At 43.5% G+C, this 27,915-nt stretch overlaps 2 protein-coding genes across 4 annotated transcripts; one reads left to right on the forward strand and one right to left on the reverse strand.

Annotated features, from left to right (window-relative positions):
- Positions 1 to 967: 967 nt before the first annotated feature.
- Positions 968 to 5,411, reverse strand: LOC110526115 (uncharacterized). The gene is made up of 4 exons (XM_036980391.2): positions 5,162 to 5,411; positions 4,905 to 5,024; positions 2,276 to 2,357; positions 968 to 2,165 (listed from the first exon to the last, which is right to left on the reverse strand). The coding sequence occupies exons 1-4, from the start codon at positions 5,294 to 5,296 to the stop codon at positions 1,864 to 1,866; spliced, it is 639 nt and encodes a 212-aa protein (XP_036836286.1). The 5' UTR covers positions 5,297 to 5,411; the 3' UTR covers positions 968 to 1,863.
- Positions 3,132 to 27,796, forward strand: LOC110526112 (chromaffin granule amine transporter). Of its 3 annotated transcripts, none has more exons than XM_090238159.1 (16): positions 3,132 to 3,268; positions 18,659 to 18,819; positions 19,198 to 19,534; positions 19,679 to 19,737; positions 19,922 to 20,005; positions 20,134 to 20,226; positions 20,508 to 20,597; positions 21,085 to 21,128; positions 21,544 to 21,604; positions 21,819 to 21,914; positions 22,008 to 22,086; positions 26,064 to 26,115; positions 26,202 to 26,265; positions 26,353 to 26,472; positions 26,631 to 26,764; positions 27,259 to 27,796. In XM_090238159.1, exons 2-16 carry the CDS (start codon positions 18,693 to 18,695, stop codon positions 27,364 to 27,366), a joined length of 1,548 nt encoding a protein of 515 aa, XP_090094285.1. In that variant the 5' UTR covers positions 3,132 to 3,268; positions 18,659 to 18,692; the 3' UTR covers positions 27,367 to 27,796. The 3 variants fall into 3 exon arrangements, with proteins under 3 accessions (XP_090094285.1, XP_021462418.2, XP_036836291.1); XM_021606743.3 differs by lacking the exon at positions 3,132 to 3,268 and adding an exon at positions 16,015 to 17,484; XM_036980396.2 differs by lacking the exon at positions 3,132 to 3,268 and having other exon boundaries at positions 18,563 to 18,819.
- The last annotated feature ends 119 nt before the right edge of the window (positions 27,797 to 27,915 follow it).

A 27,915-nucleotide genomic window follows, 5' to 3' on the forward strand; every position in this document is an offset into this window, starting at 1 on the left:
CGAAACTAGGAAACTCAGACATTTCAGATTTGCTAACTGGTTGAACATGGAATGTGTGTGACTACAACCAGTTAACAAGTCAGAGTTTCCAGAGTTTCCTAGTTCCGGCTAGCATGTGAACACGGCATCACACTGGGCGATAGCTGATTAACGCTAAACTTTGTTCTCTTACATTGAGGCGGAGTTGAGTTTTGATAATGGGTTCGCAGGATTCACTAGCAACATTGAGCCACCAGTCGAATCTTCTAAAAATGTAAATTCTGAAAACGCTTACCGGTACCTATGTTTGTCTTGTACAACTAAGGCCCTTCTGCAGGGTGCTGAAATTCATACTTTTAATAAAAACTTTTAGCAAATTCCTACATCTGACTTTTTCCTCGTTGCTCGTACTACGTAAACTGAGATTCAATTGGCTCCGTGCTATCCGGGATCGTTGGGACACCCCTACACCATTGAAGTTGGCATCATTGGTTATGGTTAGGGTTATGGTTAGTGTTAAGATTAGGGTAAGGCGAAGGGTTTAGGGTAGGGACGTCGCAAGGTTTCCGGATAGCACGCACCCAATTGAATCTCACCTTATGTAGTAAGAGCAATGAAGAAAAAGTCAATGGTTGTATAAATTTCAGCACCCAGCATTTTGAGAATTGACATTTTTAGAAGAATCAACTGATGGTGGCTCAATGCTGTTACTAGCAAATCCCACGGCCAGTTATCAAAACTCAACTCCACCTTGAAATAAGGGAACAGAGTTGAGCGTTCCTCAGCTAGGGGAGAGGGGACCTGCAACTTTATGATGGAACTTTATCAATGTGCTAACTACTGTAATTATTTTATACTTGGGTCAACCTACTTTCAACTGGTTTCATCCAAATATCATCCAATTTGATTAAAATAAATATGATTTTCCAAAGCTATCTTATAGCCAGCCATACCATTGAAGGTTATATTGAAAGCACAATCACAATCATTTGAGGAAATTGCAGTTTATTTTTTATTTCACAATTCATTTTCATTACACAAATAACATTTTGATCTTAGGATCAATAATGTCACAGCTGTTTTCCTAAAAAAGTGAAGTGCCACTCATGCACACCAGCTCTACATGAACAGTACAGGCTACAGGCTATAAAATGTTATGTTCTTCACCGTGTGAGTCATAGAAATTACGATCTTGCGTTCGGGCCTTTCCGGCAGTCTTTGTGGTTTTTATATGCGGGAACATAAGTTGTGTAATTGTAAACAACAAAGATTTTTTTCTAGTTAGAACTAATGTATATTAGTTAATATACAGCACCAACTACATTAATATCTGACAATATGTGCTACCTGGCCTTTAAAGTACAGCATTTTGCCACATGGGGTTTTGTGCTAACCCCACTTTTAGATTCTGATCGGTCACTGACTGGACTGGCTATTTTCTATTTAGGCCCAAGAGTCCCTGTTGGAGCAGGTCCAGACTGAATCGATGACATGAAACTATTTTGAAACGGTCAGTGTGGATTCCAGGCTACAAAAGCCTAGCCTCGGGTCCTTTTCAAATATTGTCAATTTGTTGCTTATAATCTTCATCCAATAGATGGCACTAGTGGACATTGTGATGATGAGGTCTGGACCATTTGAGAGGTGGTACCAGATGCCATTAAATTCAAGGAAGTTATGAAATGTGAGGATTTGTCTTTTAAAGATGAATAAGATTAGGTGAGGGGCTCAAATAAAAACAAAGAGTAGACCACCGGAGCTTGTATGGAATGAAATATACATTTACAAAAGCTTAACTTGCATTTAGCCTTTAACATTTTAAACAAAGAATGTTACAAAAGTAGTTTATTGAGTCAAAAGTTTTGAGTGAAAGAAAGGCTTAAGTCATCCACATCTTCTCTCAGCCATACGCCTCTTGCCTGAGTGTCTAGCACTCCTCCCGTTCTCTCTCAGTTTAGGTTGACAAACTCCTTGGTTTTTGGGGCTTTCAGCCTGGGCATGACAGATTAGCCCGGGTGCACAGTTGCAGCGGTCAAGATTCCTCCGCAGTTTAGAGCGTCCTCCTCGCAGGAGGCAGGTATCTCCCTCCTTTGGGATGGGTTGACATCTTTTCACTTTTAAATAGCGGACGCAGCACAGTCCTGCCTCACAGTCTTCAGAGCGCACGCATGTGGCCTTCTCTGCAACTGGAGAGGGAACAGGACAGTTAATACCACACTCAGATATGCAGAGCTGCAAGAGTTGGAGGCAGCACACACAGTTTGGGACCAGGCTTTCCTTTTCCAAGCTTTCTTACCTTTCCTTGAGTTGTCGTCATCATCATGAGCCTCTATTTCTTTACTCTGGTTCTTTTTCTGAGATCCATTGCAGGTATTTGTCTGTGTAGATATAGGAACTACATTACCACTTACACATGACAGTCAGCAGCACAATTAAAGTATGTTATGTTAGCATTTCAGTTTAAAAGGGCAATCTGTGATTTGTACATTTTGGACTTTTGAAATCACGATATAGTAATTTATTCTTGAAGACAGTGGAGGCTGCTGTGGGGAAGATGGCTCATAATAATAGCTGGAACGGCGCTAATGGAATGGCATCACACACATAGAAACCATGTGTTTGATGCCATTCCACTAATGCCCCTCCAGCCATTACCACAAACCCGTCTTCCCAAATTAAGGTGCCACCAACCTCCTGTGCTTGAAGAATATAACATAAATGCATCCTGAATTTAGTTCAACTGTCATACCCCATCAGAACCCAAAACATAAGCTTGTTTTATTTACTCTATTGTTTGTAAACAATGCAATTGTTAACAAACACTGTGAAGCCTCAACATGGTTAAAACTATACATTTGGCGCAGCGGTCTAAGGCACTGCATAGCAGTGCTAGAGGCGTCACTACAGATCCAGGTTCAATCCCGGGCTGTGTTGCAACCGGCCGCAACCGGGAGACCCATGAGGCGGCACACAATTGACCCAGCATCGTCCGAGATAGGGGAGGGTTTGGCCTGCTGGGATGTCCTTGTCCCACTGCGCTCTAGCGACTCCTTGTGGTGGCCAGGCACATATACACTGACTTTGGTTGCCAGCTGTACAGTTTCCTCTGACACATTGGTGGGCTGGCTTCGGTGTTAAGTGCGTCAAGAAGCATTGCGGCTTGGCGGGGTCGGGTTTTGGAGGACGCATGGCTCTTGACTTTCGCCTCTCCCGAGTCCGTACGGGAGTTGCAGTGATGGGACAAGACTGTAATTACCAATTGGATACCACGAAATTGGGAGCAAAAAAGGTAAAAAAAAGAAATATACACACATTATATATATATATATATATATATATGAATGAGAGAGAGAGAGAGAGATCATCTCATGGATGTCAGTACTTGCATATAGCTTTGTCTATGAATTTGAGAGAAGTTACATTTATCTTTCAACTGCAGATTGCCGCTTTATGTTATTAATTAAGAGGTAATTTGGCACATACGGTCACACCATAAACAGTGAGTTCCAAAAGTATTGGGGCAGTAGCTAGGTTTCCATCGAATTGGTGACAGATTTTCATGTGAATATTCTAAAATCTGCATAAAAACAATATGCTAATTCTCCCTCCAGAGATGTTTTCCCATCAAATTGACTTGTTCCTGCTAAAAGTGTTCCTGCTAAAAGGCTGTGCGTGGTGACATAGTGCACATAAAAATACCTCCCATGTACCGAATTAAAAATACAAGTTAAAGGGGTTTCCATTGCATCTTCAACTCTGCTGATGGTTTCCTCACAAAATAAATGATGTCATATAGCGAGTGTGCCAACTCTGGATTTGGCACGTGCGCTCTAGCCAACAGCGCGCAGATACATGTATAGACTACATGATGAGATTATTATGGACAAAAGAGCTGATTCTTTTTATTTTGTCGAATGGCAGCCAAGCATCAATGATCATCATGGGGCGGCAAGAAGCCTAGTGGTTAGAGCGTTCTGCCAGTAACCGAAAGGTTACTTGATTGTATCGCTGAGCTGACAAGGTCAAATCTGTTAACCCACTGTTATTAGGCCGTAATTGTAAATAAGAATTTGTTCTCAACTGATTTGCCAAATTAAATATAGCTTATATAAAAAAATATATATAAAATAAAAAATGTCACTAGAATAACACCCTTGTTATTTATTGGAATATAGCATCAAGCTCATCACCTTGCACTTTCACCACCCTGTGAATTTCATCATAACTTTTCATCTGTAGCCTAATAAACTACACACTTTCCCGACGAATGATGGTTATTATAGCAATATTTGCACATAAAATCATTTCCACAAACATTTCTGGCATAATTTATTTCATTGACACAAATTGGACTCATTGTCTAGCGTAAATGTTATTTTTCCATCAAGCATGTTATATCTGACATGTTCTTTAATCGCATAAAACGCTTGGAAGGAAAACTAGCTAATGAAATGTTTTGTTGTTATGGCTCTGTTCTCCAGCCCTTTTGAAATTATACAATAGTTAAGATGTTAAAGTGCAAACTGTCAGATTTCATTTGAGGGTATTTTCATCCATATCGGGTGAACCATTTAGAAATTACAAATTGTTTTTGTACATATTCATTTTAGGGTACCAAAAGTATAGGGACAAATTCACCTTTGTGTATTGCAGTATTCAAAAGATAGTATTTGGTCCCATATTACTAGCTTTCAACTATTACATCAAGCTTTTGAGTTATCCTTTTTTGGGGTGGTATGATATTTATGCCTCACTTATCGTTACTCACGATTCATTCAGGACTACCCGTAATCATGTTAATATCCACATTTATGTAGAAGTGTTTAGAAACATATTATATTATTTAAGAATTAATTTGACTACCCAGTGATAACATTCTCAGATCCCTTCTTTCTTATCTCTCTCTCACACACTATAGCACTCACCGCTGACAGACTGCGTTCTTGATCAGGTAAAGGTGTCCTGTGACGGCGAGAAGATGTATCTGCCCTGCGACGTGTGTTCACATTATTCTGTACATACACCGTTCCACTGTGCGGGTCCACCTGTATTACGAAGAAAAGCATTGGCCTAATTCAATCTGAAAAAAGAGACACTTGAATGACACTTGAATCACTTGAATCCACACAGCTGCAAAACGTAGCCTAAGCATCACTGGTCAATCCACTGCAGGTGCTCTCACCTGTTCCAATGGATCCATCGCTTCTTTAGAGGATCCGATTAAATTGGAGTCGAGGCTGCGCACAAAACAATGAGAACACATGAAAAGCAAAGCGATCGTAGGTGTCCACATTGTTGACCAAACAAAATGACACATAATATCCAGCCGTTGTAAATAGCAAAATCTCTAATACAGAAGACGAACCCACTTTTCTCTGAGCAGAGCAGGTGTATCCTGGTACTTATAACCCTACACCGGCCCACCCGCACATTGTAAAGCTTCTACTTCTTTCATTGCACACCAAAACCCACACCAATCCCTCCTCCCAACACACAGAGGCTCTTTGAAATGTATTTTTAATAAATAAGAAATATTCTTTGAACAAACCGCATCAGTCGACATGGATGAGAGCTACATCCTGGCCGACCGGAACATATGGTAAGCTGCTCTCTTTAGAACTAGACTAGTTTAGGCTATAGGGGGAAATGTCGTAAAATGAAGAATTGTCAACCGTTTGATGGTCTGAGATCCCTATCTATCACTCCTGTAATAATAATAATTAGGATATTAACTGTCTAAAATAACGTAGTAGGCTATAATAAATGTGTTACCGCCACCTTATTTTGATATTTCCCTATTCTCTAAGTAGGCTACTTGACTCTGAAATGATTTTTAAAAACTAAGGGTGTTAAACACCTTCGTCCTGTGTACCTTTTCCTTGCCCAATTGCTTAATCTTTTTTGTTAGATACAAATCAAACATGTCAAAGTGAGGGCAGGTATTTACGAGATCAGAGGACTGATATGAGGGGTTGATTCTGTCAAATTTGTTTTTACAAATGTTAATGATATATTAGTCTACTTTTCATGATGTTAAATTAATATATTGAATAATCTATATCATCAGGCGATGTATTTAATCATATATGACACTGTGACTGCACCCATTGGGAATCTCCTCCCTGCACAAATTGTCTTATTTCAAAGGCTCGAGCTAGAGGGATGCATTTGGGAGCTGCGGGTCCCGAGTCCGACAGAGATCATTGCGGCGCGGTAGGCATTTTTCATGCTGCGGTTGGGAGCGGACGGTCAGACAGATTACTTTGTTTTGTCCGGGAGATTATTTGGAAACGGCCACATTTTTGGTTTGCGTTAGTTTAGGCCTAACTTTGTCGTATTCTTCATAAACTATCAGAATTCGCTGCTTCGGGTGATGTAGCTTACCTCTCCTCTCCTAGTTGGGCGTCTGAGATCAGGTGCGACTAGTATATGTGTGTTCTCAATAAATAGAGTAGGCTGTCTATGAATGTCACGTGGCAGTTATCTTTCCAAGGAAATTAAATGTGATTAGACTATAGTTAACTACAGTCAGTGTCTGTAAATAAATATTGATAATGGAAAGAAGTGTAGGGAGGTGCAACCATTGAGTGATGGTGCAATCAAAAAATGACAATCATTGAAAAGGAAAAGGCGCAACGAGCATAGGCAACTATGGTGAGCGAGCATTGCGCCTATTCTATTTCAATAAATATTGATTCACCCCTTCATTTCTCTCTGTCTGCATTACAGTGGCGGTTCTAGACCATTTCAACTGGGGGTGCCAAGCTGGGGCCAGTTATACTGTAAGAGGAGCCAGTTACATTAGACGTTATTGTTGTCATATCGTTGTCTTCACCGCATTGCAGGCATTAGCAGGCAAAAGACCATGTTCATAATCATTCAACAATTTATTTGCATTTTCTGTCTAATAACAGATGTAAAAAAAGAAAAATAGCAAAAATTATTAAGAAATTATTATTTCATACTCCACATTTAGGGAGGCCACAAGGGGGTCCAAAATTGTTGTGACAGGGGCACTGCTTTTTATTTTTTTATAAAAACTTCAGCCACCCTGTTACGGTGCGTGAATGAGGACCCAAAAGCGAATCAACTTAAACAGAGCTTCTTTAATTACCAAACATAGGTAGGCTCAGATGGACCGGCAGATTCCGACAGGACAGGACAAGGTTACAGCAAACATGACGGCAGTCTGGTTCAGGCATGAATGACACAAACAAACAAGAATCCGACAAGGACAGGAGCAGAAACAGAGAGAGATATAGGGACCTAATCAGAGGGAAAAAGGGAACAGGTGGGGAACGGGGTGAATGGGTAGTTAGAGGAGACAAGGGACAGCTGGGGGAAAGCGGGGGAGAAAAGGTAACCTAACACGACCAGCAGAGGGAGACAGGGTGAAGGGAAAGGACAGAGACAAGACAACATGACAGTACATGACAGTACCCCCCCACTCACCGAGCGCCTCCTGGCGCACTCGAGGAGGAAACCTGGCGGCAACGGAGGAAATCATCAATCAGCGCACGGTCCAGCACGTCCCGAGAGGGAACCCAACTCCTCTCCTCAGGACCGTACCCCTCCCAGTCAACTAGGTACTGATGACCACGGCCCCGAGGACGCATGTCCAAGATTTTACGGACCCTGTAGATAGGTGCGCCCTCGACAAGGATGGGGGGGGGGGGGGAAGACGAGCGGGGGCGCGAAGAACGGGCTTAACACAGGAGACATGGAAGACCGGGTGGACGCGACGAAGATATCGCGGAAGAAGAAGTCGCACTGCGACAGGATTAATGACCTGAGAGATACGGAATGGACCAATGAACCGCGGGGTCAACTTGCGAGAAGCCGTCTTAAGGGGAAGGTTCTGAGTGGAGAGCCAAACTCTCTGACCGCGACAATATCTAGGGCTCTTCGTTCTACGCTTATTGGCAGCTCTCACAGTCTGCGCCCTATAACGGCAAAGTGCAGACCTGACCCTCTTCCAGGTGCGCTCGCAACGTTGGACAAAAGCCTGAGCGGAGGGGACGCTGGACTCGGCGAACTGAGATGAGAACAACGGAGGCTGGTACCCGAGGCTACTCTGAAAAGGAGATAGCCCGGTCGCAGACGAAGGAAGCGAGTTGTGGGCGTATTCTGCCCAGGGGAGCTGTTCTGACCAAGACGCAGGGTTGCGAAAAGAAAGACTGCGTAAGATGCGACCAATAGTCTGATTGGCCCGTTCTGCTTGACCGTTAGACTGGGGGTGAAAGCCGGAAGAGAGACTGACGGAAGCCCCAATCAAACGGCAAAACTCCCTCCAAAATTGAGACGTGAATTGCGGACCTCTGTCCGAAACGACGTCTGACGGAAGGCCATGAATTCTGAAAACATTCTCGATGATGATTTGTGCCGTCTCTTTAGCAGAAGGAAGCTTAGCAAGGGGAATGAAATGAGCCGCCTTAGAGAACCTATCGACAACCGTAAGAATAACAGTCTTCCCCGCTGACGAAGGCAGTCCGGTGACAAAATCTAAGGCGATGTGAGACCACGGTCGAGAGGGAATAGGAAGCGGCCTGAGACGGCCGGCAGGAGGAGAGTTACCGGACTTAGTCTGCGCGCAGACCGAACAAGCAGCCACGAAACGACGCGTGTCATGCTCCCGGGTGGGCCACCAGAAACGCTGGCGAATGGAAGCAAGCGTACCCCGAACGCCAGGGTGGCCGGCTAACTTGGCAGAGTGAGCCCACTGAAGAACGGCCAGACGAATAGGAACGGGAACGAAAAGAAGGTTCCTAGGACAAGCGCGCGGCGACGGAGTTTGAGTGAGTGCTTGCTTTACCTGCCTCTCAATTCCCCAGACAGTCAACCCGACAACACGCCCCTCAGGGAGAATCCCCTCGGGGTCAGTGGAGGCTACTGAAGAACTGAAGAGACGAGACAAAGCATCAGGCTTGGTGTTCTTAGAGCCCGGACGATAAGAAATCACGAACTCGAAACGAGCGAAAAACAGCGCCCAACGCGCCTGACGCGCATTAAGTCGTTTGGCAGAACGGATGTACTCAAGGTTCCTATGGTCAGTCCAAACGACAAAAGGAACGGTCGCCCCCTCCAACCACTGTCGCCATTCGCCTAGGGCTAACCGGATGGCGAGCAGTTCGCGGTTACCCACATCATAGTTACGTTCCGACGGCGACAGGCGATGAGAAAAATACGCGCATGGGTGGACCTTGTCGTCAGAGAGGGAGCGCTGAGAAAGGATGGCTCCCACTCCCACCTCTGACGCGTCAACCTCGACAACGAACTGTCTAGAGACGTCAGGTGTAACAAGGATAGGAGCGGATGTAAAACGATTCTTGAGGAGATCAAAAGCTCCCTGGGCGGAAACGGACCACTTAAAGCACGTCTTGACAGAAGTAAGGGCTGTGAGAGGAGCTGCCACCTGACCGAAATTACGGATGAAACGACGATAGAAGTTCGCGAAGCCGAGAAAGCGCTGCAGCTCGACGCGTGACTTAGGGACGGGCCAATCAATGACAGCTTGGACCTTAGCGGGATCCATCTTAATGCCTTCAGCGGAAATAACAGAACCGAGAAATGTGACGGAGGAGGCATGAAAAGTGCACTTCTCAGCCTTCACAAAAAGACAATTCTCTAAAAGGCGCTGGAGGACACGTCGAACGTGCTGAACATGAATCTGGAGTGACGGTGAAAAAATCAGGATATCGTCAAGGTAAACGAAAACAAAGATGTTCAGCATGTCTCTCAGGACATCATTGACTAATGCCTGAAAGACAGCTGGAGCGTTAGCGAGGCCGAAAGGAAGAACCCGGTATTCAAAGTGCCCTAACGGAGTGTTAAACGCCGTCTTCCACTCGTCCCCCTCCCTGATGCGCACGAGATGGTAAGCGTTACGAAGGTCCAACTTAGTGAAAAACCTGGCTCCCTGCAGGATCTCGAAGGCTGAAGACATAAGAGGAAGCGGATAACGATTCTTCACTGTTATGTCATTCAGCCCTCGATAATCTATGCAGGGGCGCAGAGACCCGTCCTTCTTCTTGACAAAAAAAAACCCCGCTCCGGCGGGAGAGGAGGAGGGGACTATGGTACCGGCGTCAAGAGCTACAGACAAATAATCTTCGAGAGCCTTACGTTCGGGAGCCGACAGAGAGTATAGTCTACCCCGGGGGGGGGGTGGTTCCCGGAAGGAGATCAATACTACAATCATACGACCGGTGTGGAGGAAGAGAGGTGGCCCTGGACCGACTGAACACCGTGCGCAGATCGTGATATTCCTCCGGCACCCCTGTCAAATCACCAGGCTCCTCCTGTGAAGAAGAGACAGAGGAAACAGGAGGGATAGCAGACATTAAACATTTCACATGACAAGAGACGTTCCAGGAGAGGATAGAATTACTAGACCAATTAATGGAAGGATTATGACAAACTAGCCAGGGATGGCCCAAAACAACAGGTGTAAAAGGTGAACGAAAAATTAAAAAAGAAATGGTTTCACTATGATTACCAGAAACAGTGAGGGTTAAAGGTAGCGTCTCACGCTGAATCCTGGGGAGAGGACTACCATCCAGGGCGAACAAGGCCGTGGGCTCCTTTAACTGTCTGAGAGGAATGTCATGTTCCCGAGCCCAGGTCTCGTCCATAAAACAGCCCTCCGCCCCAGAGTCTATTAAGGCACTGCAGGAAGCTGACGAACCGGTCCAGCGTAGATGGACCGACAAGGTAGTGCAGGATCTTGAAGGAGAGACAGGAGTAGTAGCGCTCACCAGTAGCCCTCCGCTTACTGACGAGCTCTGGCCTTTTACTGGACATGAAGTGACAAAATGACCAGCGGAACCGCAATAGAGACAGAGGCGGTTGGTGATTCTCCGTTCCCTCTCCTTAGTCGAGATGCGGATACCTCCCAGCTGCATGGGCTCAGCACCCGAGCCGGCAGAGGAAGATGGTAGTGATGCGGAGAGGGAGGCGACGGAGAGCGCGAGCTCCTTTCCACGAGCTCGGTGACGAAGATCAACCCGTCGCTCAATGCGAATAGCGAGTTCAATCAAGGAATCCACGCTGGAAGGAACCTCCCGGGAGAGAATCTCATCCTTTACCTCTGCGCGGAAACCCTCCAGAAGACGAGCGAGCAAGGCCGGCTCGTTCCAGCCACTGGAGACAGCAAGAGTGCGAAACTCAATAGAGTAGTCTGTTATGGATCGATTGCCTTGACATAGGGAAGACAGGGCCCTGGAAGCCTCCTCCCCAAAAACAGATCGATCAAAAACCCGTATCATCTCCTCCTTAAAGTCTTGATACTGGTTAGTACACTCAGCCCTTGCCTCCCAGATTGCCGTGCCCCACTCACGAGCCCGTCCAATAAGGAGAGATATGACGTAGGCGACACGAGCAGTGCTCCTGGAGTAAGTGTTGGGCTGGAGAGAAAACACAATATCACACTGGGTGAGGAACGAGCGGCATTCAGTGGGCTCCCCAGAGTAACACGGCGGGTTATTGATTCTGGGCTCCGGAGATTCGAAAGCCCTGGAAGTGGCCGGTGGATCGAGGCGGAGATGGTGAACCTGTTCTGTGAGGTTGGAGACTTGGGTGGCCAGGGTCTCAACGGCATGTCGAGCAGCAGACAATTCCTGCTCGTGTCTGCCTAGCATCGCTCCCTGGATCTCGACGGCTGAGTGGAGAGGATCCGAAGTCGCTGGGTCCATTCTTGGTCGGATTCTTCTGTTACGGTGCGTGAATGAGGACCCAAAAGCGAATCAACTTAAACAGAGCTTCTTTAATTACCAAACATAGGTAGGCTCAGATGGACCGGCAGATTCCGACAGGACAGGACAAGGTTACAGCAAACATGACGGCAGTCTGGTTCAGGCATGAATGACACAAACAAACAAGAATCCGACAAGGACAGGAGCAGAAACAGAGAGAGATATAGGGACCTAATCAGAGGGAAAAAGGGAACAGGTGGGGAACGGGGTGAATGGGTAGTTAGAGGAGACAAGGGACAGCTGGGGGAAAGCGGGGGAGAAAAGGTAACCTAACACGACCAGCAGAGGGAGACAGGGTGAAGGGAAAGGACAGAGACAAGACAACATGACAGTACATGACACACCCAGCCAAAGACTGGAGCATCAGCTCTCGGACCAACAGGCTCAGAGACAGCTTCTACCCCCAAGCCATAAGACTGCTAAATAGTTCATTCAATTGTTGCCCAGACTATCTGCATTGACCCTATCTTGCACTTACTTTATGCACCCTCACAAGACTATATATAAACTATATGTATACTCACTTACACACATTATACTGACACTCTCACACAAACCCCACACATCAGCCTCCCGAGTGGTGCCACTACAGCCTAGGGTTCAACCCCAGGCTGTGTTACCGCTGGTCTTGCCTTTATGTAAATGTTTACCTCAAATACCTAGTACTCTGCACAGTGATATGGTACTGGTAGTCCATGTATATAGCTTAATTATTGTGCATTTTATTCCTCTTTTGTTAAATTGAATCGTGGGCGGGGGACTGTGGATCTGTCTCAAATCAAATTTTATTAGTCACATGCGCCAGATACAACAGGTGTAGTAGACCTTAGTGAAATTCTTACTTACAAGTCCCTAACCAACAAAGGAGTTAAAAAAATAAGAATAAGAATAAGAAATAAAATGAACAAGTAATTAAAGAGCAGCAGTAAAATAACAGTAGCGAGACTCTGTACAGGGGGTACCGGTACAGAGTCAATGTGCGGGGGCACCGGTTAGTTGAGGTAATTGAGGTAATATGTACATGTAGGTAGAGTTATTAAAGTGACTATGCATAGCTAATAACAGAGAGTAGCAGCGGCGTAAAAGAGGGGGTTAGGGGGGCGCAATGCAAATAGTCTGGGTAGCCATTTTATGAGATGTTCAGGAGTCTTATGGTTTGGGGGTAGAAGCTGTTTAGAAGCCTCTTGCACATAGACTTGGCGCTCCAGTACCATTTGCTGTGCGGTAGCAGAGAGGACAGTCTATGACTAGGGTGGCTGGAGTCTTTGACAATTGTTAGGGCCTTCCTCTGACATCGCCTGGTATAGAGGTCCTGGATGGCAGGAAGCTTGGCCCCAGTGATGCACTGGGCCGTGCGCACTACCCTTTGTAGTGCCTCGCGGTCGGAGGCCAAGCAGTTGCCATACCAGGTAGGGATGCAACCAGCTGTGATGCAGCCATATAACCTTTAGAGGATCTGAGGACTCATGCCAAATCTCTTCAGTCTCCTGAGGGGGAATAGGTTTTGTCGTGCCCTCTTCACAACTGTGTGCTAGGACCATGATAGTTTCTTGGGGATGTGGACATCAAGGAACTTGAAGCTCTCAACTTGCTCCACTAAAGCCCCGTCGATGAGAATGGGGGCGTGCTCGGTCCTCCTTTTCCTGTAGTCCACAATCATCTCCTTAGTCTTGATCACGTTGAGGGAGAACCACATGGCCAGGTCTCTGACTTCCTCCCTATAGGCTATCTCACCATTGTCGGTGATCAGGCCTACCACTGTTGTGTCATCGACAAACTTAATGATGGTGTTGGAGTCGTGCCTGGCCGTGCAGTCATGAGTGAACAGGGAGTACAGGACGGGACTGAGTACGCACCTCTGAGGGGCCCCTGTGTTGAGGATCAGCATGGCGGATGTGTTGTTACCTACCCTTCCCACTTGTGGGTGGTCCGTCAGGTAGTCCAGGATCCAAATGCAGAGGGAGGTGTTTAGTCCCAGGGTCCTTAGCTTGTTGATGAGCTTTGAGGGCACTATGGTGTTGAACGCTGAGCTGTAGTCAATGAACAGCATTCTCACATAGGTGTTCATTTTGTCCAGGTGGGAAAGGGCAGTGTGGAGTGCAATAGAGATTGCATCATCTGTGGATTTGTTAGGGCGGTATGCAAATTGGTCTAGGGTTTCTGGGATGATGGTGTTGATGTGAGCCATGACCGGCCTTTCAAAGCACTTCATGTCTACAGGCGTGAGTGCTACGGGTCGGTAGTCATTTAGGCAGGTTACCTTAGTGTTCTTGGGCACAATGACGTCATTGATGCACTTATTGATGAAGCCAATGACTGATGTGGTGTAGTCCTCAATGCCATCGAAAGAATCCCGGAACATATTCCAGTCTGTGCTAGCAAAACAGTCCTGTAGCTAAGCATTTGCTCACATTTCTTTGTGTGGAGTAAATGTGGTCTAGAGTTTTTTCCCTCTTGATGCACATTTAAGGTGTTGATAGAAATTTGGTAAAACGGATTTAAGTTTCCCTGAATTAAAGTCCCCAGCCATTAGGAGAGCCGCCTCTGGATGAGAGTTTTCCTGTTTGCTTATGGCGGAATACATCTCATTGAGTGCTGTCTTAGTGCCAGCATCAGTCTGTGGTGGTATGTAGACCGCTACGAAAAATACAGATAAAAACACTCTAGGTAAATAATGTAGTCTACAAATTATAATGAGATTACCATGAGATACTCTATCTCAGGTGAGCAAAACCTCTGAGACTTCCTCAGATATTGTGCACCAGCTGTTGTTTACAAATATACAAAGTCCGACCCCCCCTTGTCTTACCAGACGATGATGTTGTTTTATCCTGCTGATACAGCATATAACCTAACCAGCCAGTGTTGATAATGTCGTCGTTCAGCCACGACTCCGTGAAGCATAAGATGTTACAGTTTTTAATGTCCCGTTGGTAGTTTAATCTTCCTCGTAGGTCGTCAATTTTATTTTCCAATGATTGCATGTTAGCTAGTAGAACGGAAGGCAGTGGGTGTTTATTCGATTGCCTACGAATTCTCAGAAGGCATCCCGATCTCTGTCCTCTATTTCTGCATCTTTTCTTCACGCAAATGATGGGGATTTGGGCCTGTTCCCGGGAAAGCAGTATGTCCTTCACGTCGGGCTCGTCGGACTCGTTAATGGAAAAAAAATATTCTGCCAGTTCGTGGTGAGTTATCGCTGTTCTGATGTCCAGAAGTTATTTGCGGTCATAAGAGATGGTAGCAGCAACATGGACAAACACCATCATTAAGTTTGTCGATGACACAACAGTGGAATAAGTACAAAAATAAGTTACAAATAATGCAAAAAACGAACAAAAACTCATTTGGTTAGGAGCACGTAAAACATCAGCCATCTTCTTCAGCACATTCTCCGTCCGTTAGTACGTTTGTCACATGAGATATCTTAGACAGCACTATCCTGATTTTGACTCAACTTAGGTGAATGATGTGTCTTGCCATAGAGATCCGGCATTTACAAAATTACACGGATTGGCCAGATGGTGGCGCTATAACAAGCGATTGAAAACTCTAACTTATAAATGTCATGCCCCTCACCCCATTTTACCTAAAGTCATGAAATGTGGTACATTGGTCCTTCTCCTCACAAGGAACACATTTGCTTCAGAGATCCATAAGGTCCGCCATGATGGATTTTTTTGCCATTTTGAATTTTGTGAAAAACACTTAAAATGCTACTCCTCTGGCACTGAATGACTGATCTGCACAAACCTTGATATGTGGCTTAGATGGACAAAGGTCTCTCAATGCAATATTTTCCAGACTACTACCTAAAACAACATGATCATTAAGCAATAAACATTCACCGGGGCATGGTCATGGTCACAATTTGGTACATATGTTGCAAACACTGTCAAGACTCAACATATGCAAGAACATTCCATCAACCACACGGTGGCGCTATAACGGGCACATGCTTTGTTACTTACAGTATAGTCTAGTTTGAATTGTTGTCACTAATGTTTACTGTTTTTGCTTACAGTTGCCTTGTTATTTTTAACTCTGCATTGTTGGGAAAAGCTCGTAAGCAAGCATTTCACTGCAAAGTCTACACACGCTGTATTCGGCGCATCTGACAAATCAAATGTGATTTTGATTCAATTTTTCTCTCTCTTAACATGATGTGTACACATGCGCACACAGGGAGAGTGAACTTGCGGTAGTCCAGGCGGGCTGTTTGATGCAGGTCTGCCTATTTTAAAACCTACCCTCGAGCCAGTAGGCAATGGCACCTGCTCAGTTCCAGGTGAATTTCAGTTATCAAAACACAGTACTCCCTACCCCACTAAAACCCATGCACACCACTAATTCATTCCAAGCTGACAGAAATATAGTAACAGTACATGACTATCATTTATGCAAAGAAAATAATTCAAGCTATAAAGGAGTTATCCCTCTTAGATTCACATGGTACTTTTAAGCCATGTTCACATTGGCAGTTTGAAGTGACTCAAATCCATTTTTTTTGCAAATCCGATTAGAATCTGTTATTTTTCCTGAAGTCTATACAGCCCACCACCTTCAAAGGTGCTTTGAAGTCAGATACAAATCTGATTCCTGGCCAGGTGATTTGTGTCTGAATGGTAAAATCTGATTTGCCCTCAAGTGGTTTATTAACTTTTATTTGGCATATACTGTTGCTTGCTAGCTACTCTGTTGAGAGTTTGACAAGACCATATGGTAGCTAATTATCTTGTTAATTGCTTACAAACAAATTAGTGAATGTTATAGGAAGCTAAACAGCTACCTAGCTAGCTAGTTGACTGACTTGGCTGGCCAAAAATGACTCATCTTATCCTTTGGTGCTTTAAAAGTGTTCTTTGAGCATTCACAGCAACTGGGAAACGTCTATGGCAGGAATTGTTGTCATCTTAGCTTGCTACAAATCTTCTGAGTGATGGGAAGCACGAGCACCACCACCAATTAGCCAACACCACTGTGCACACTCCTGTCATTACTATGACTAGCATAGCCATGTCATCAAATTACCAGTCCTAATTTGGTCACTTGTAACGTGATATTTGGACAGTAAGTATTTCAAAACGGATTTGATAAACAAAACTGATTTGAGCATTAAGGCCTGCAGTGTGAACAATTCTTTAGAGAGGCGAGTGGTGTGGATTTCAGGAGTTCTCAAAATCCTTCATTTTCTAATTGGACCAATTTTACACTTTGATGATATGATATTTACATATCAACCAGTGAACAAACAGTGGCTCCAGGTTTTCCAGCAGCAGGTTTGGAGGTGTACACAGTGAGAAGTGGATGTGCTGCCTTTTGTTTACAGTTTACAAGACTCTCTTCCTGGTACGCTGGCATCACAGGAACCTGTTGACAGAGCCAATTGGACAAAGGTGCAATGCAAACAGGCCAGGGGAAAATACCAGGTTGTTCCACAGTTTGAAAAGGGTTAATGTGGCTGAGATGGCAGATAAAGCTTATTGTGAACAACACCAGCCTCAGGTTATACAGCCCCCCCCCCCCCCCCCCCTCTCAATAAAGAGCAGCAGATGTAGACAATTACTTCCCCCTGTGACGCAGAGTGAGCTCAGGTCATGGAGTGTGTACAGTATGTGTGCGTGCGTGCATGTGTTTGTGAGGGGGCTGTGACTACCCTATGAAAAAAGGGCAGCCACAAGAGGACTTAAATAGAGCAACAGGAGGATGAGATGACCACTTGTATCCGATGTGGATCTGCAGGATGTATCTGAAGGTAAGAGGTCTTGACTCAGGTCGAATTGGACTTAAGGGATCCTCAATACTTTACTATAGACCTAACTGAAATTAATGAAGGATGAGGCTAATCAATTTTCGAAATGTTAATTATAGTTTGTTCTGTAATCATTAAAGGTGCAAATAATATGACTCAAAATGAATTGTAATGTTATCCATTGGTTTGTTCCCACCAGTTACGCATGGGCTATATGATGTGTCAATATAGTCATTTTACCTTTCTTTAACTAGGCAAGTCAGTTAAGAGCTAATTCTAATTTCCAATGACAGCGTAGGAACAGTGGGTTAATTGCCTGTTCAGGGGTAGAACAACCTTGTCAGCTCAAGGATTTGAACTTGCAATCTTTCGGTTATTAGTCCAACACTCTAACCACTAGGCTACCCTGCCATAAGATGACTAAAGATAAGAGTAAGCTATTTAGATTTCTCTGCAAACCTAATTTGCAGAAATGAATCCATAATCACCTCTGTTAATGAAAGACATCGTGATTTTCATAGAAGATTGGTACTGTGTGTACTGAGCCCTTTGCACATTTGTTCTTGACTAGAATGTGCTAAAACAAGATATTATGGAGCTGTGCGATCAGACGTTCGTTTAACATGATGTTTAACCCGTCCTTATTTACAGTATATGAGCACCACGGCAGGCAAGCAGGCTGCACTTTACCTTGATCAGAACAGAACACAGCAGGCAAGGTTCGGAGAGGGCCCTGGAGGAAGTCTAATCCTATTGCTGAGAGAAAAAAATAAATCCTCGGAGCCAAATGTCTCTCCAGAAATACCATGCCTGACCATCCAGAAAGCAGCCACCAGTTCACTCCATTAGCTACCACATCTCAGCTTATTAAATTGAAACGGATGGTGCATGAGTGGTGGCTGCAGGGCAGGGATAGGTAACATTGGAGGTAGTACACACAGAGAGATGAGACCCCTTCAGGATCATTTACGATTACGGTTTTATATTTTCAGATGAAAAGAGTATACCTGGAGTAGGTTATGTGTAGTTAGTTTAGGACTAACTCAAATGTAGTGGTGTAACGATAATGTACAGACACGGTTGTGGGGACATATTCTTGTGACTAAATTGGTAAACAAATGTTGATGTTGTCAAATATGTTTTAATAATCAGCATATCTGTTTCTCATCCGAAAAAGAGAACTGTTCTGTAGCTATTGTCCGTGGAGAGCTATGCCACTGTTCAACCCCTTGGTGTGGGTGCGGGAGTGGCTGCGACAGAGCAGAGGCTCCTCCAGACTGGTGCTGGTGGTCGTGTGTGTTGCCCTGCTACTGGATAACATGCTGCTTACTGTTGTCGGTGAGTCCAGACAACCCACACACACACATACACACAAACACACACTTTCAAAAGTGCACGTGGCGTGTACCTTAGATCGGGCAGTGACATCTGCATTGAAAAAGGGACATCACACATTTCATTTCATATTTAGCTGCAGGGCCAACAGTGCAGCTAGCGTGACCATGGCAATTGCCTTTACCTCGCCTGACTTCTAGAGCACACAGAGAATAACTCGGTGCGACAGAGAGCAGTGCGACCACATTCCCCCTCATGGAGTAGATCCACTGTGCCTCCCCAGTACTGAGAAAAAAAGGGTTGACCTCTCTTCCTTCCGCCTGCCTTTTAAAGTCCACAGTCTCCCCCAAACCCAAATGTGTCGTCTCTCCTCTCTCACAGTGCCCATCATCCCAACGTTTTTATATGCCCTTGACCACCCGACACAAGACCCCTTCATCCAGCCAAGCACACAGAGGCCATCTGAGGAGGGCTTCACATTGGCCTCAGTCCACTCCTTCTACGACAACACTTCCTACAGCCTCAGAGGCTCTGAGAGCAACCTGTCTGAGGCCCTCCTCTTCAACATCTCCAGAAACTCCAGCCAGGTGAAAGGCAGCACATGCCAGGAGGACAGTGCCTTCTTGGACAAGGAGAATGTTCGTGTGGGACTCCTCTTTGCCTCCAAGGCTCTGGTGCAGCTTCTAGTCAACCCCTTCGTGGGTCCCCTGACCAACAGGTACATGTTCCGGCTTCACAGCAAGTGTTTTGTGTGTGTGACAAAATCACAGCTAGCTAGGACAGTGTTCAATATCTCATTTATTGAACATGAAGAAATACAATACACACTGGTTCTAATCATATCCTTCTCTTTTTCCCCAAGGGTTGGATATCACATACCAATGTTTGCTGGCTTCATCATCATGTTTGTTTCAACAATAAGTATGTGTGTCTGACACTGGCTTCTAACTTATTACACACAGTTGATAATGAGATATAATTGAGGTAGTGATCTCTAATATACACACCATGACTCTTTCACAACTCCAATGCGTCATCTTTAGATTTGATTTTATCTTACCACAGTGCAGTCATGGTAACGGAGGTTGTGTCTGGTGGTTGTCAGTGTTTGCCTTTTCAGGTACATACGCCTTGTTGTTTTTTGCTCGCTCTCTTCAGGGAATTGGTTCCTCTTTCTCCTCTGTGGCAGGTACTGTGTGTGGGTGTTGTGTTTTGTGTTTCACAATAATATCCTAACTCCACAGTGTTGCAATAGAAATGGAACTATTTTGTCCTAGCATCTTAATGTCTAAGTGAAAAGCACGTCTTCTCCTGTAGGGCTGGGAATGTTGGCCAGTGTGTACACAAATGATGAGGAGAGAGGCGTAGCCATGGGGATCGCTCTGGGTGGATTGGCCATGGGAGTCCTCAGTGAGTTACTCTCCTTACTCCCCCTTTCTATGATCCTAGTGTTCCAGTATGGCTCAGTTGGTAGAGCAAGACACTTGTAATGCCCAAGTTTTGGGTTCAATTCCCACTGTGGCCACCCATATGAAAATGTATGTATGCACTACTACTGTAAGTTGCTTTGGATAAAAGCATCTGCTAAATAGCAAATGGTTATGGTGAAACGTGTTTTATGCTACAACATGACAAACTTGAAATCATCATATGTAAAATCAGGGACTTTTTCTTGAAAATGTCTTTGACAGTTGGAGCGCCATTTGGCAGTGTGATGTATTCATTTGTGGGGAAGACTGCTCCTTTCTTAATCTTGGCTTTCCTTGCAGTATTTGATGGAGGTAAACAAATAAAAATATTTATTATAATATTATATCAAGAACTGATTTAATCTCAGTGCTATGACTGCATTGACTGCTTCAATACCGTTTATCTGTTACACGTTACATTACAGTGACCTTATTACATTGTAATTATTCCTGTAATTACAGTGTAACAAGTATCGTAATCACTCAGTACTTGTACAGTACGGTCTGTACTTACAATGTACTTACGGTTACTTAGGCTTAGGGTCGGTGCTAAGGTTAGGGTTATGCTTAGTTCAGTGTAATATGAGGAATTACTATATTTGTTGTTACACTGTAATTACAGGAGTAGTTACAGAGTAATAAGGGCACTGTAACGTAAAGTGTTACCAGATTATCTCTTGTGGCTAACAATCAGAATGAACAGTTTAGACAGGCAAGCTGTTTGTATTGTTCGGAGAGGACAAGGTATATTATAGGAATGTTTCCTTAATGCCAACTGTCTGACTCTCTAAACACACAGCGTTACAACTTCTTATACTTCAGCCATCAAAGATTTCACCAGGAGTGAGTATACTTTTACCATCTCTTTCGAGATTAAAAAAAATGTAACACACTCTCAAAATGAACATAACTGACTTGATCAATTCCCAATCACTTAAAATAGTGGGGCTTCATCTCAATTCATCATTTCTTGATTCCTCAAATGCTATGTCCAACCTCCCACCTCCACAAACCATTAGAGAAGAAAGCCTGAGGCAAGGGACGTTGGACCTTCTGTTCCAATACTGTAGAGTAGGAGGCGAGGAGCTAGGATGTGAGGAACCTCAAGATGCACCGAACATAAGCCATCATTGCATTAAGTTACACATGCTGTCTTATTTTAGAATGGTGACGTTTCACAACTCCCTCACATTAGAAAAAAACAGACATTTTTTCTCTTTCTGTCTCCTCCGGCTTAACATTTCACATTAACTTACAGAGTGTGGAGGGCACTCCTTTGCTGACCCTTCTGAAGGACCCCTACGTTCTCATAAGCGCAGGTGAGACTGGGCCTTGACTGTCAGAAAAACCAACCAGAGACGAAGGCTAAACACAGAGGAAGTGTCCCTAATGTCACCCTATTCCCTATTAGTGCACTACTTTTGACCAGGCCTTATGGGTGAAGTAGTGCACTAAATAGGGATTATATTGCCATTTGGGAAGCATACATAGTCCTAAAACAGAAGTGAGCTGACCTTGGTGCTTTGGTTTCAGGCTCTCTGTGCTTCGCCAACATGGGAGTTGCCATTCTGGAGCCCACACTTCCCATCTGGATGATGCAGACCATGTGCTCTCCCAAATGGCAGCTTGGTACGTTCCGGTGTTGTCTTTTTCTTTACAATTAATATTTTAGATTGCAATACTCCTTCCTGTGTCTGACAGTGATTTGCGTTTGATTTATAGGTATGGCTTTCCTACCAGCAAGCATTTCTTACCTTATTGGCACCAATTTATTTGGTTTGTTGGCTAACAAAATGGGAAGGTAGGTTTTCGTTGATCTTTTCCTGTTAGCTTCTATTTGCTCCTACATACAGTACCAGTCAAAAGTTTGGACACACCTACTCATTCAAGGGTTTTTCTTAATTTTTTACAATTTTCTAAATTTTAGAATAATAGTGAAGACATCAAAACTATGAAATAACACATATGGAATCATGTACTAACAAAACACCTGTTAAACAAAGCAAAATATATTTTAGATTTTAGATTCTTCAAAGTTCCCACCTTATGACATGTTGACAGATTTGCACACTCTTGGCATTCTCTCAACGAGCTTCACCTGGAATGCTTTTCCAACAGGAGTTCCCACAAATGCTGAGCTCTTGGTGGTTGCTTTTTCTTCAATCTGTGGTCCAACTTATCCAAAACCATCTCAATTGTGTTGAGTTTGGGTGATTGTGGAGGCCAGGTTATCTGCTGCAGCACTCCATCACTTTTCTTTTTGGTAAAATAGCACTTACAAAGTCTGGAGGTGTGTTGGGTCATTGTCCTGTTGAAAAACAAATGATAGTCCCACTAAACTCAATCCAGATGGGATGGCGTATCGCTGTAGAATGCTGTGGTAGCCATGCTAGTGAAGTGTGCCTTGAATTCTAAATTAATCACAGACAGTGTCACCAGCGAAGCACCCCCACACCCTCAGACCTCCTCCTCCATGCTTCCCAGTGGGAACCACACATGCGGAGATCATCCGTTCACCTACTCAGCATCTCACAAAGACATGGTGGTTGGAACCAAAAATCTTAAATTTGGACTCATCAGACCAAAGGACAGATTTCTACAGGCCTAATGTCCATTGCTTGCTTGTGTTTCTTGACCCAAGCTAGTCTCTTCTTATTATTGGTGTCCTTTAGTAGTGGTTTCTTTTTGACCATGATTTGACCATGAAGGCCTGATTCACGCAGTCTCTTCTGAACAGTTGATGTTGAGATATGTCTGTTACTTGAACTCTGTGAAGCATTTATTTGGGCTGCAATTTCTGAGGCTGGTAACTCTAATGAACTTATCCTCTGCAGCAGAGGTAACTCTGGGTTTTCCTTTCCTGTGGCGGTCCTCATGAGAGCTAGTTTCATCACACCGCCTGATGTTTTTTGCGACTGCACTTGAAGAAACTTTCAAAGTTCTTGAATTCTTCCTGATTGACTGATTTCATGTCTTAAAGTAATGAAGGACTGTCATTTTTCTTAGCTTATTTGAGCTGTTCTTGCCTTAATATGGACTTTTTTTAACAACTGATTGGCTCAAACGCATTTTGAAGGAAATAAATGCAACATTTAAACTTTTAACAAGGCACGCCTCTTAATTGAAATGCAATCTAGGTGAAGCTTGTTGAGAGAATGCCAAGAGTGTGCAAAACTATCATCAAGGCAAAGGGTGGCTACTTTGAAAAATATCAAATATATAAATATTTTGTTTAACAAATTTTCAGTTACTACATGATTCCATATATTTTTATGGCTTGTAGCTTGGATGAAAAGGTGCCCATTGTAAATGGCCAGCTCCTCAGTCTCAGTGGCTAATATATGCATATTATTATTAGTATTGGATAGAAAACACTCTGAAGTTTCCAAAACTGTCAAAATATTGTCTGTGAGTATAACAGAACTGATATTGCAGGCGAAACCCTGAGGAAAATTAAAAAAGGAAGTGGCTTCTATTTTGAAAACTCCATGTTCCATAGCCTCCCTTTGCTGGATTTAAAGGGAAATGAACCAGATTCCTTTTCCTATCGCTTCCTCAAGGTGTCAGTCTTCAGACATACAGTGCCTTGCGAAAGTATTCGGCCCCCTTGAATTTTGCGACCTTTTGCCACATTTCAGGCTTCAAACATAAAGATATAAAACTGTATTTTTTTGTGAAGAATCAACAACAAGTGGGACACAATCATGAAGTGGAACGACATTTATTGGATATTTCAAACTTTTTCAACAAATCAAAAACTGAATTTTTTTTTATGTTTGACAGTGGGGATGGTGTGTTCAGCTGTGTTGCTTTTACGCCAAACATAACGTTTTGCATTGTTGCCAAAAAGTTCAATTTTGGTTTCATCTGACCAGAGCACCTTCTTCCACATGTTTGGTGTGTCTCCCAGGTGGCTTGTGGCAAACTTTAAACGACACTTTTTATGGATATCTTTAAGAAATGGCTTTCTTCTTGCCACTCTTCCATAAAGGCCAGATTTGTGCAATATACGACTGATTGTTGTCCTATGGACAGAGTCTCCCACCTCAGCTGTAGATCTCTGCAGTTCATCCAGAGTGATCATGGGCCTCTTGGCTGCATCTCTGATCAGTCTTCTCCTTGTATGAGCTGAAAGTTTAGAGGGACGGCCAGGTCTTGGTAGATTTGCAGTGGTCTGATACTCCTTCCATTTCAATATTATCGCTTGCACAGTGCTCCTTGGGATGTTTAAAGCTTGGGAAATCTTTTTGTATCCAAATCCGGCTTTAAACTTCTTCACAACAGTATCTCGGACCTGCCTGGTGTGTTCCTTGTTCTTCATGATGCTCTCTGCGCTTTTAACGGACCTCTGAGACTATCACAGTGCAGGTGCATTTATACGGAGACTTGATTACACACAGGTGGATTGTATTTATCATCATTAGTCATTTAGGTCAACATTGGATCATTCAGAGATCCTCACTGAACTTCTGGAGAGAGTTTGCTGCACTGAAAGTAAAGGGGCTGAATAATTTTGCACGCCCAATTCTTCAGTTTTTGATTTGTTAAAAAAGTTTGAAATATCCAATAAATGTCGTTCCACTTCATGATTGTGTCCCACTTGTTGTTGATTCTTCACAAAAAAAATACAGTTTTATATCTTTATGTTTGAAGCCTGAAATGTGGCAAAAGGTCGCAAAGTTCAAGGGGGGCGAATACTTTCGCAAGGCACTGTAGTGTCAGGCTTACATTTTGAAAAATGAGCCAGACGATAACATTCCGTCAAGTGGTCACATGAGTTTTGCTCGCGCAACAGAATTTGGACAGCCATTGTTTTCCCCTCTCTTACTGTGAAAGACATTTGTGGTATATATATTATCGATTATATATTTTAAAAACAACCTGAGGATTGATTATAAAAAAACGTTTGACATGTTTCTGTGGGCATTATGGAAACTATTTGGAATTTTCGTCTGCATGGTCGTGACCGCTCTTTCCTGTGGATTTCTGAACATAACGCGACAAACAAACTGAGGTATTTTGGATCTAAAAATAATCTTCATGGAACAAAAGGAACATTTGTTGTGTAACTGGGAGTCTCGTGAGTGAAAACATCCAAAGATCATCAAAGGTAAACTATTAATTTGATTGCTTTTCTGATTTTCGTGACTGAGCTACCTGATGCTAAGTGTACTTAATGTTTATCGTGCGATCGATAAATTTACACAAACGCTTGGATTGCATTCGCTGTAAAGCATAATTTCAAAATCTGACATGACAGGTGGATTAACAAAAGGCTAAACTGTGTTTTCCTATATTGCACTTATATTGATTTCATGAATATAAATATTTATAGTAATATTTATTGTATGTAGCGCTATGCTATTCAGCGGTTGTTGATGACACTTATCCCGATATCGGGATTGCAGCCATAACAAGTGTTATTTCACAGTTTTGATGTATTCACTACTATTCTACAATGTAGAAAATAGTCAAAATAAAGAAAAACCCTTGAATGAGTAGGTGTGTCGAAACCTTTGACTGGTACTGTATCAATGATCAATATATAAAAGCATTTCACCATCTCTTTAATGCTAATTACTCAGTAAAGGAGATCTCATGTAAGCCTATAGGGGTTGTGTGAATTGGTGTGTGTGTGTGTGTGTGTGTGTGTGTGTGTGTGTGTGTGTGTGTGTGTGTGTGTGTGTGTGTGTGTGTGTGTGTGTGTGTGTGTGTGTGTGTGTGTGTGTGATGAAGTTGATGATTCGCAGTCAGGAGAAGGTATTTTCCTCTCCTCAGGTGGCTGTGCTCCATGATTGGGATGTTTATTGTTGGCATCAGCCTCCTTTGCGTGAGTATTATTTCCTATGCACTTTTTTGTCTCTGCAAGATCACAAGGTAGTTCAATGAATAACCATCATATTTCTTGTCCTATAGGTTCCTTTTGCAAAGAACATCTATGGTCTTATTGGTCCAAATGCAGGCCTGGGGTTTGCTATTGGTGGGTGCCAATGTGTTATATAGAAACCCATATGAATGATGGTCTGAATCACCATTACAACTATGAACTCTCTGCTGTGTGTATTAGGAATGGTGGACTCCTCTATGATGGCCATAATGGGATACCTGGTGGATATTCGCCATGCCTCGGTCTATGGCAGTGTTTACGCCATAGCTGATGTCGCATTGTGCATGGGTTTTGCCATTGGTGAGTGATCATTCCTTTGTTGTCTGCTTCTACACAAATACAGCAAATACAATAAATCACTTGAATTGTATGACCCAGCCAGGGGTCTCAGCGATTCAACGTTTCCTAGCTTGCCTGACCCAGCACCATCCTCTGTCTCCCGTGTTGTTGTGATCCAGGTCCTTCGATAGGGGGCTCCTTGGTCAGGGCCATTGGATTTCCTTACCTCATGGTATTCATTGGCATCATCAACATCTTCTATGCTCCACTGTGCTTCTTCCTGCGTAATCCTGCCATCAGGGAGGAGAAGATGGTGAGTGGTATTTCCTATTTGCTATCCCCTGGCTCCAGTCATAATCCAGACCCACCAGAATGTCTGGACCAACGTGTTCTAACACATCCTAGGAGGTGAGGTTTGCAATCCAATGTGTTTGTATCAGTGCCAGCTAACAGAGAATCAGCCCTCACATATAGTGGGAAGGTGTATTAGCCAAAGGTATAATTGTAGAAAAGATAGTGCCTCTTATTGATGTGGGTCTTTACCGAATAATTATGATCATGGTTTTAAAGTTGATGGTCATGCACTTCAAAGATACAGTCATAACAGAAAATAAGGAATAAATTATTAGAAATTAATAATAATAATAATATTATAAAATCCAATTAATAATTTAATAATACAAATAGGAGTTTAAGAGTCAAATATGAAAATAAAGATTATTTCCTACTCTTAATTGTATGCCCTGAAATCAGGTACTTTCTTACGGCCCATGACAATCTTTAACAAATGTCTTATGTGTCTTTTAGGCCATCATAGACCAGGAATGCCCTCTGCACAGGAAGAGCTACAACACACAGAAGGAGTGTCGAGAGTTCCCTTTGAGTGACGAGAGCGAGGAGGAAACGGAGGAGTAACATGCTCCTTGTCAACCCAACACACACATTTTTTTTTACAGTGAAAGAGCAGAGGCATTGTTCATAATGCCTTTGAATTGACATGTTGTCTAGAAAAGGCATTTTGTTAGCACTTATCTGTATTCAAAGTTTCCTAATGACCTCTGACCTTATTGCTGGAAATAACAAACAATGGCACCTGTGTTTTTAATATGGTATGTATAGGGACAGTAGTGTTTGCATTTTATTGTGTGTGTGTGTGTGTGTGTGTGTGTGTGTGTGTGTGTGTGTGTGTGTGTGTGTGTGTGCGTGCGTGCGTGCGTGCGTGCGTGCGTGCGTGCGTGCGTAACTCTGTCAGAGTTCTGTTAATAATTTTGCTTAATGTACTAATAGGTGAAAGGAACACTTGTGCAGGCTCAACAAACATTAAAACCTACTATAAGCTTGAAAATGACATCTTTACATACATTTGGCATTTGATTGTAGCTACGTTTATGTTAATTTGTTGCGCCTACCATATGAATCAGTAGCTTTCAATGTTTGAAATATGTTCAGTGTATCCGGATAACT

This window comes from Oncorhynchus mykiss, chromosome 6 (genome assembly GCF_057628025.1).
Source record: "Oncorhynchus mykiss isolate SJ-2025 chromosome 6, ASM5762802v1, whole genome shotgun sequence".
Lineage (NCBI taxonomy): Eukaryota > Metazoa > Chordata > Actinopteri > Salmoniformes > Salmonidae > Oncorhynchus > Oncorhynchus mykiss.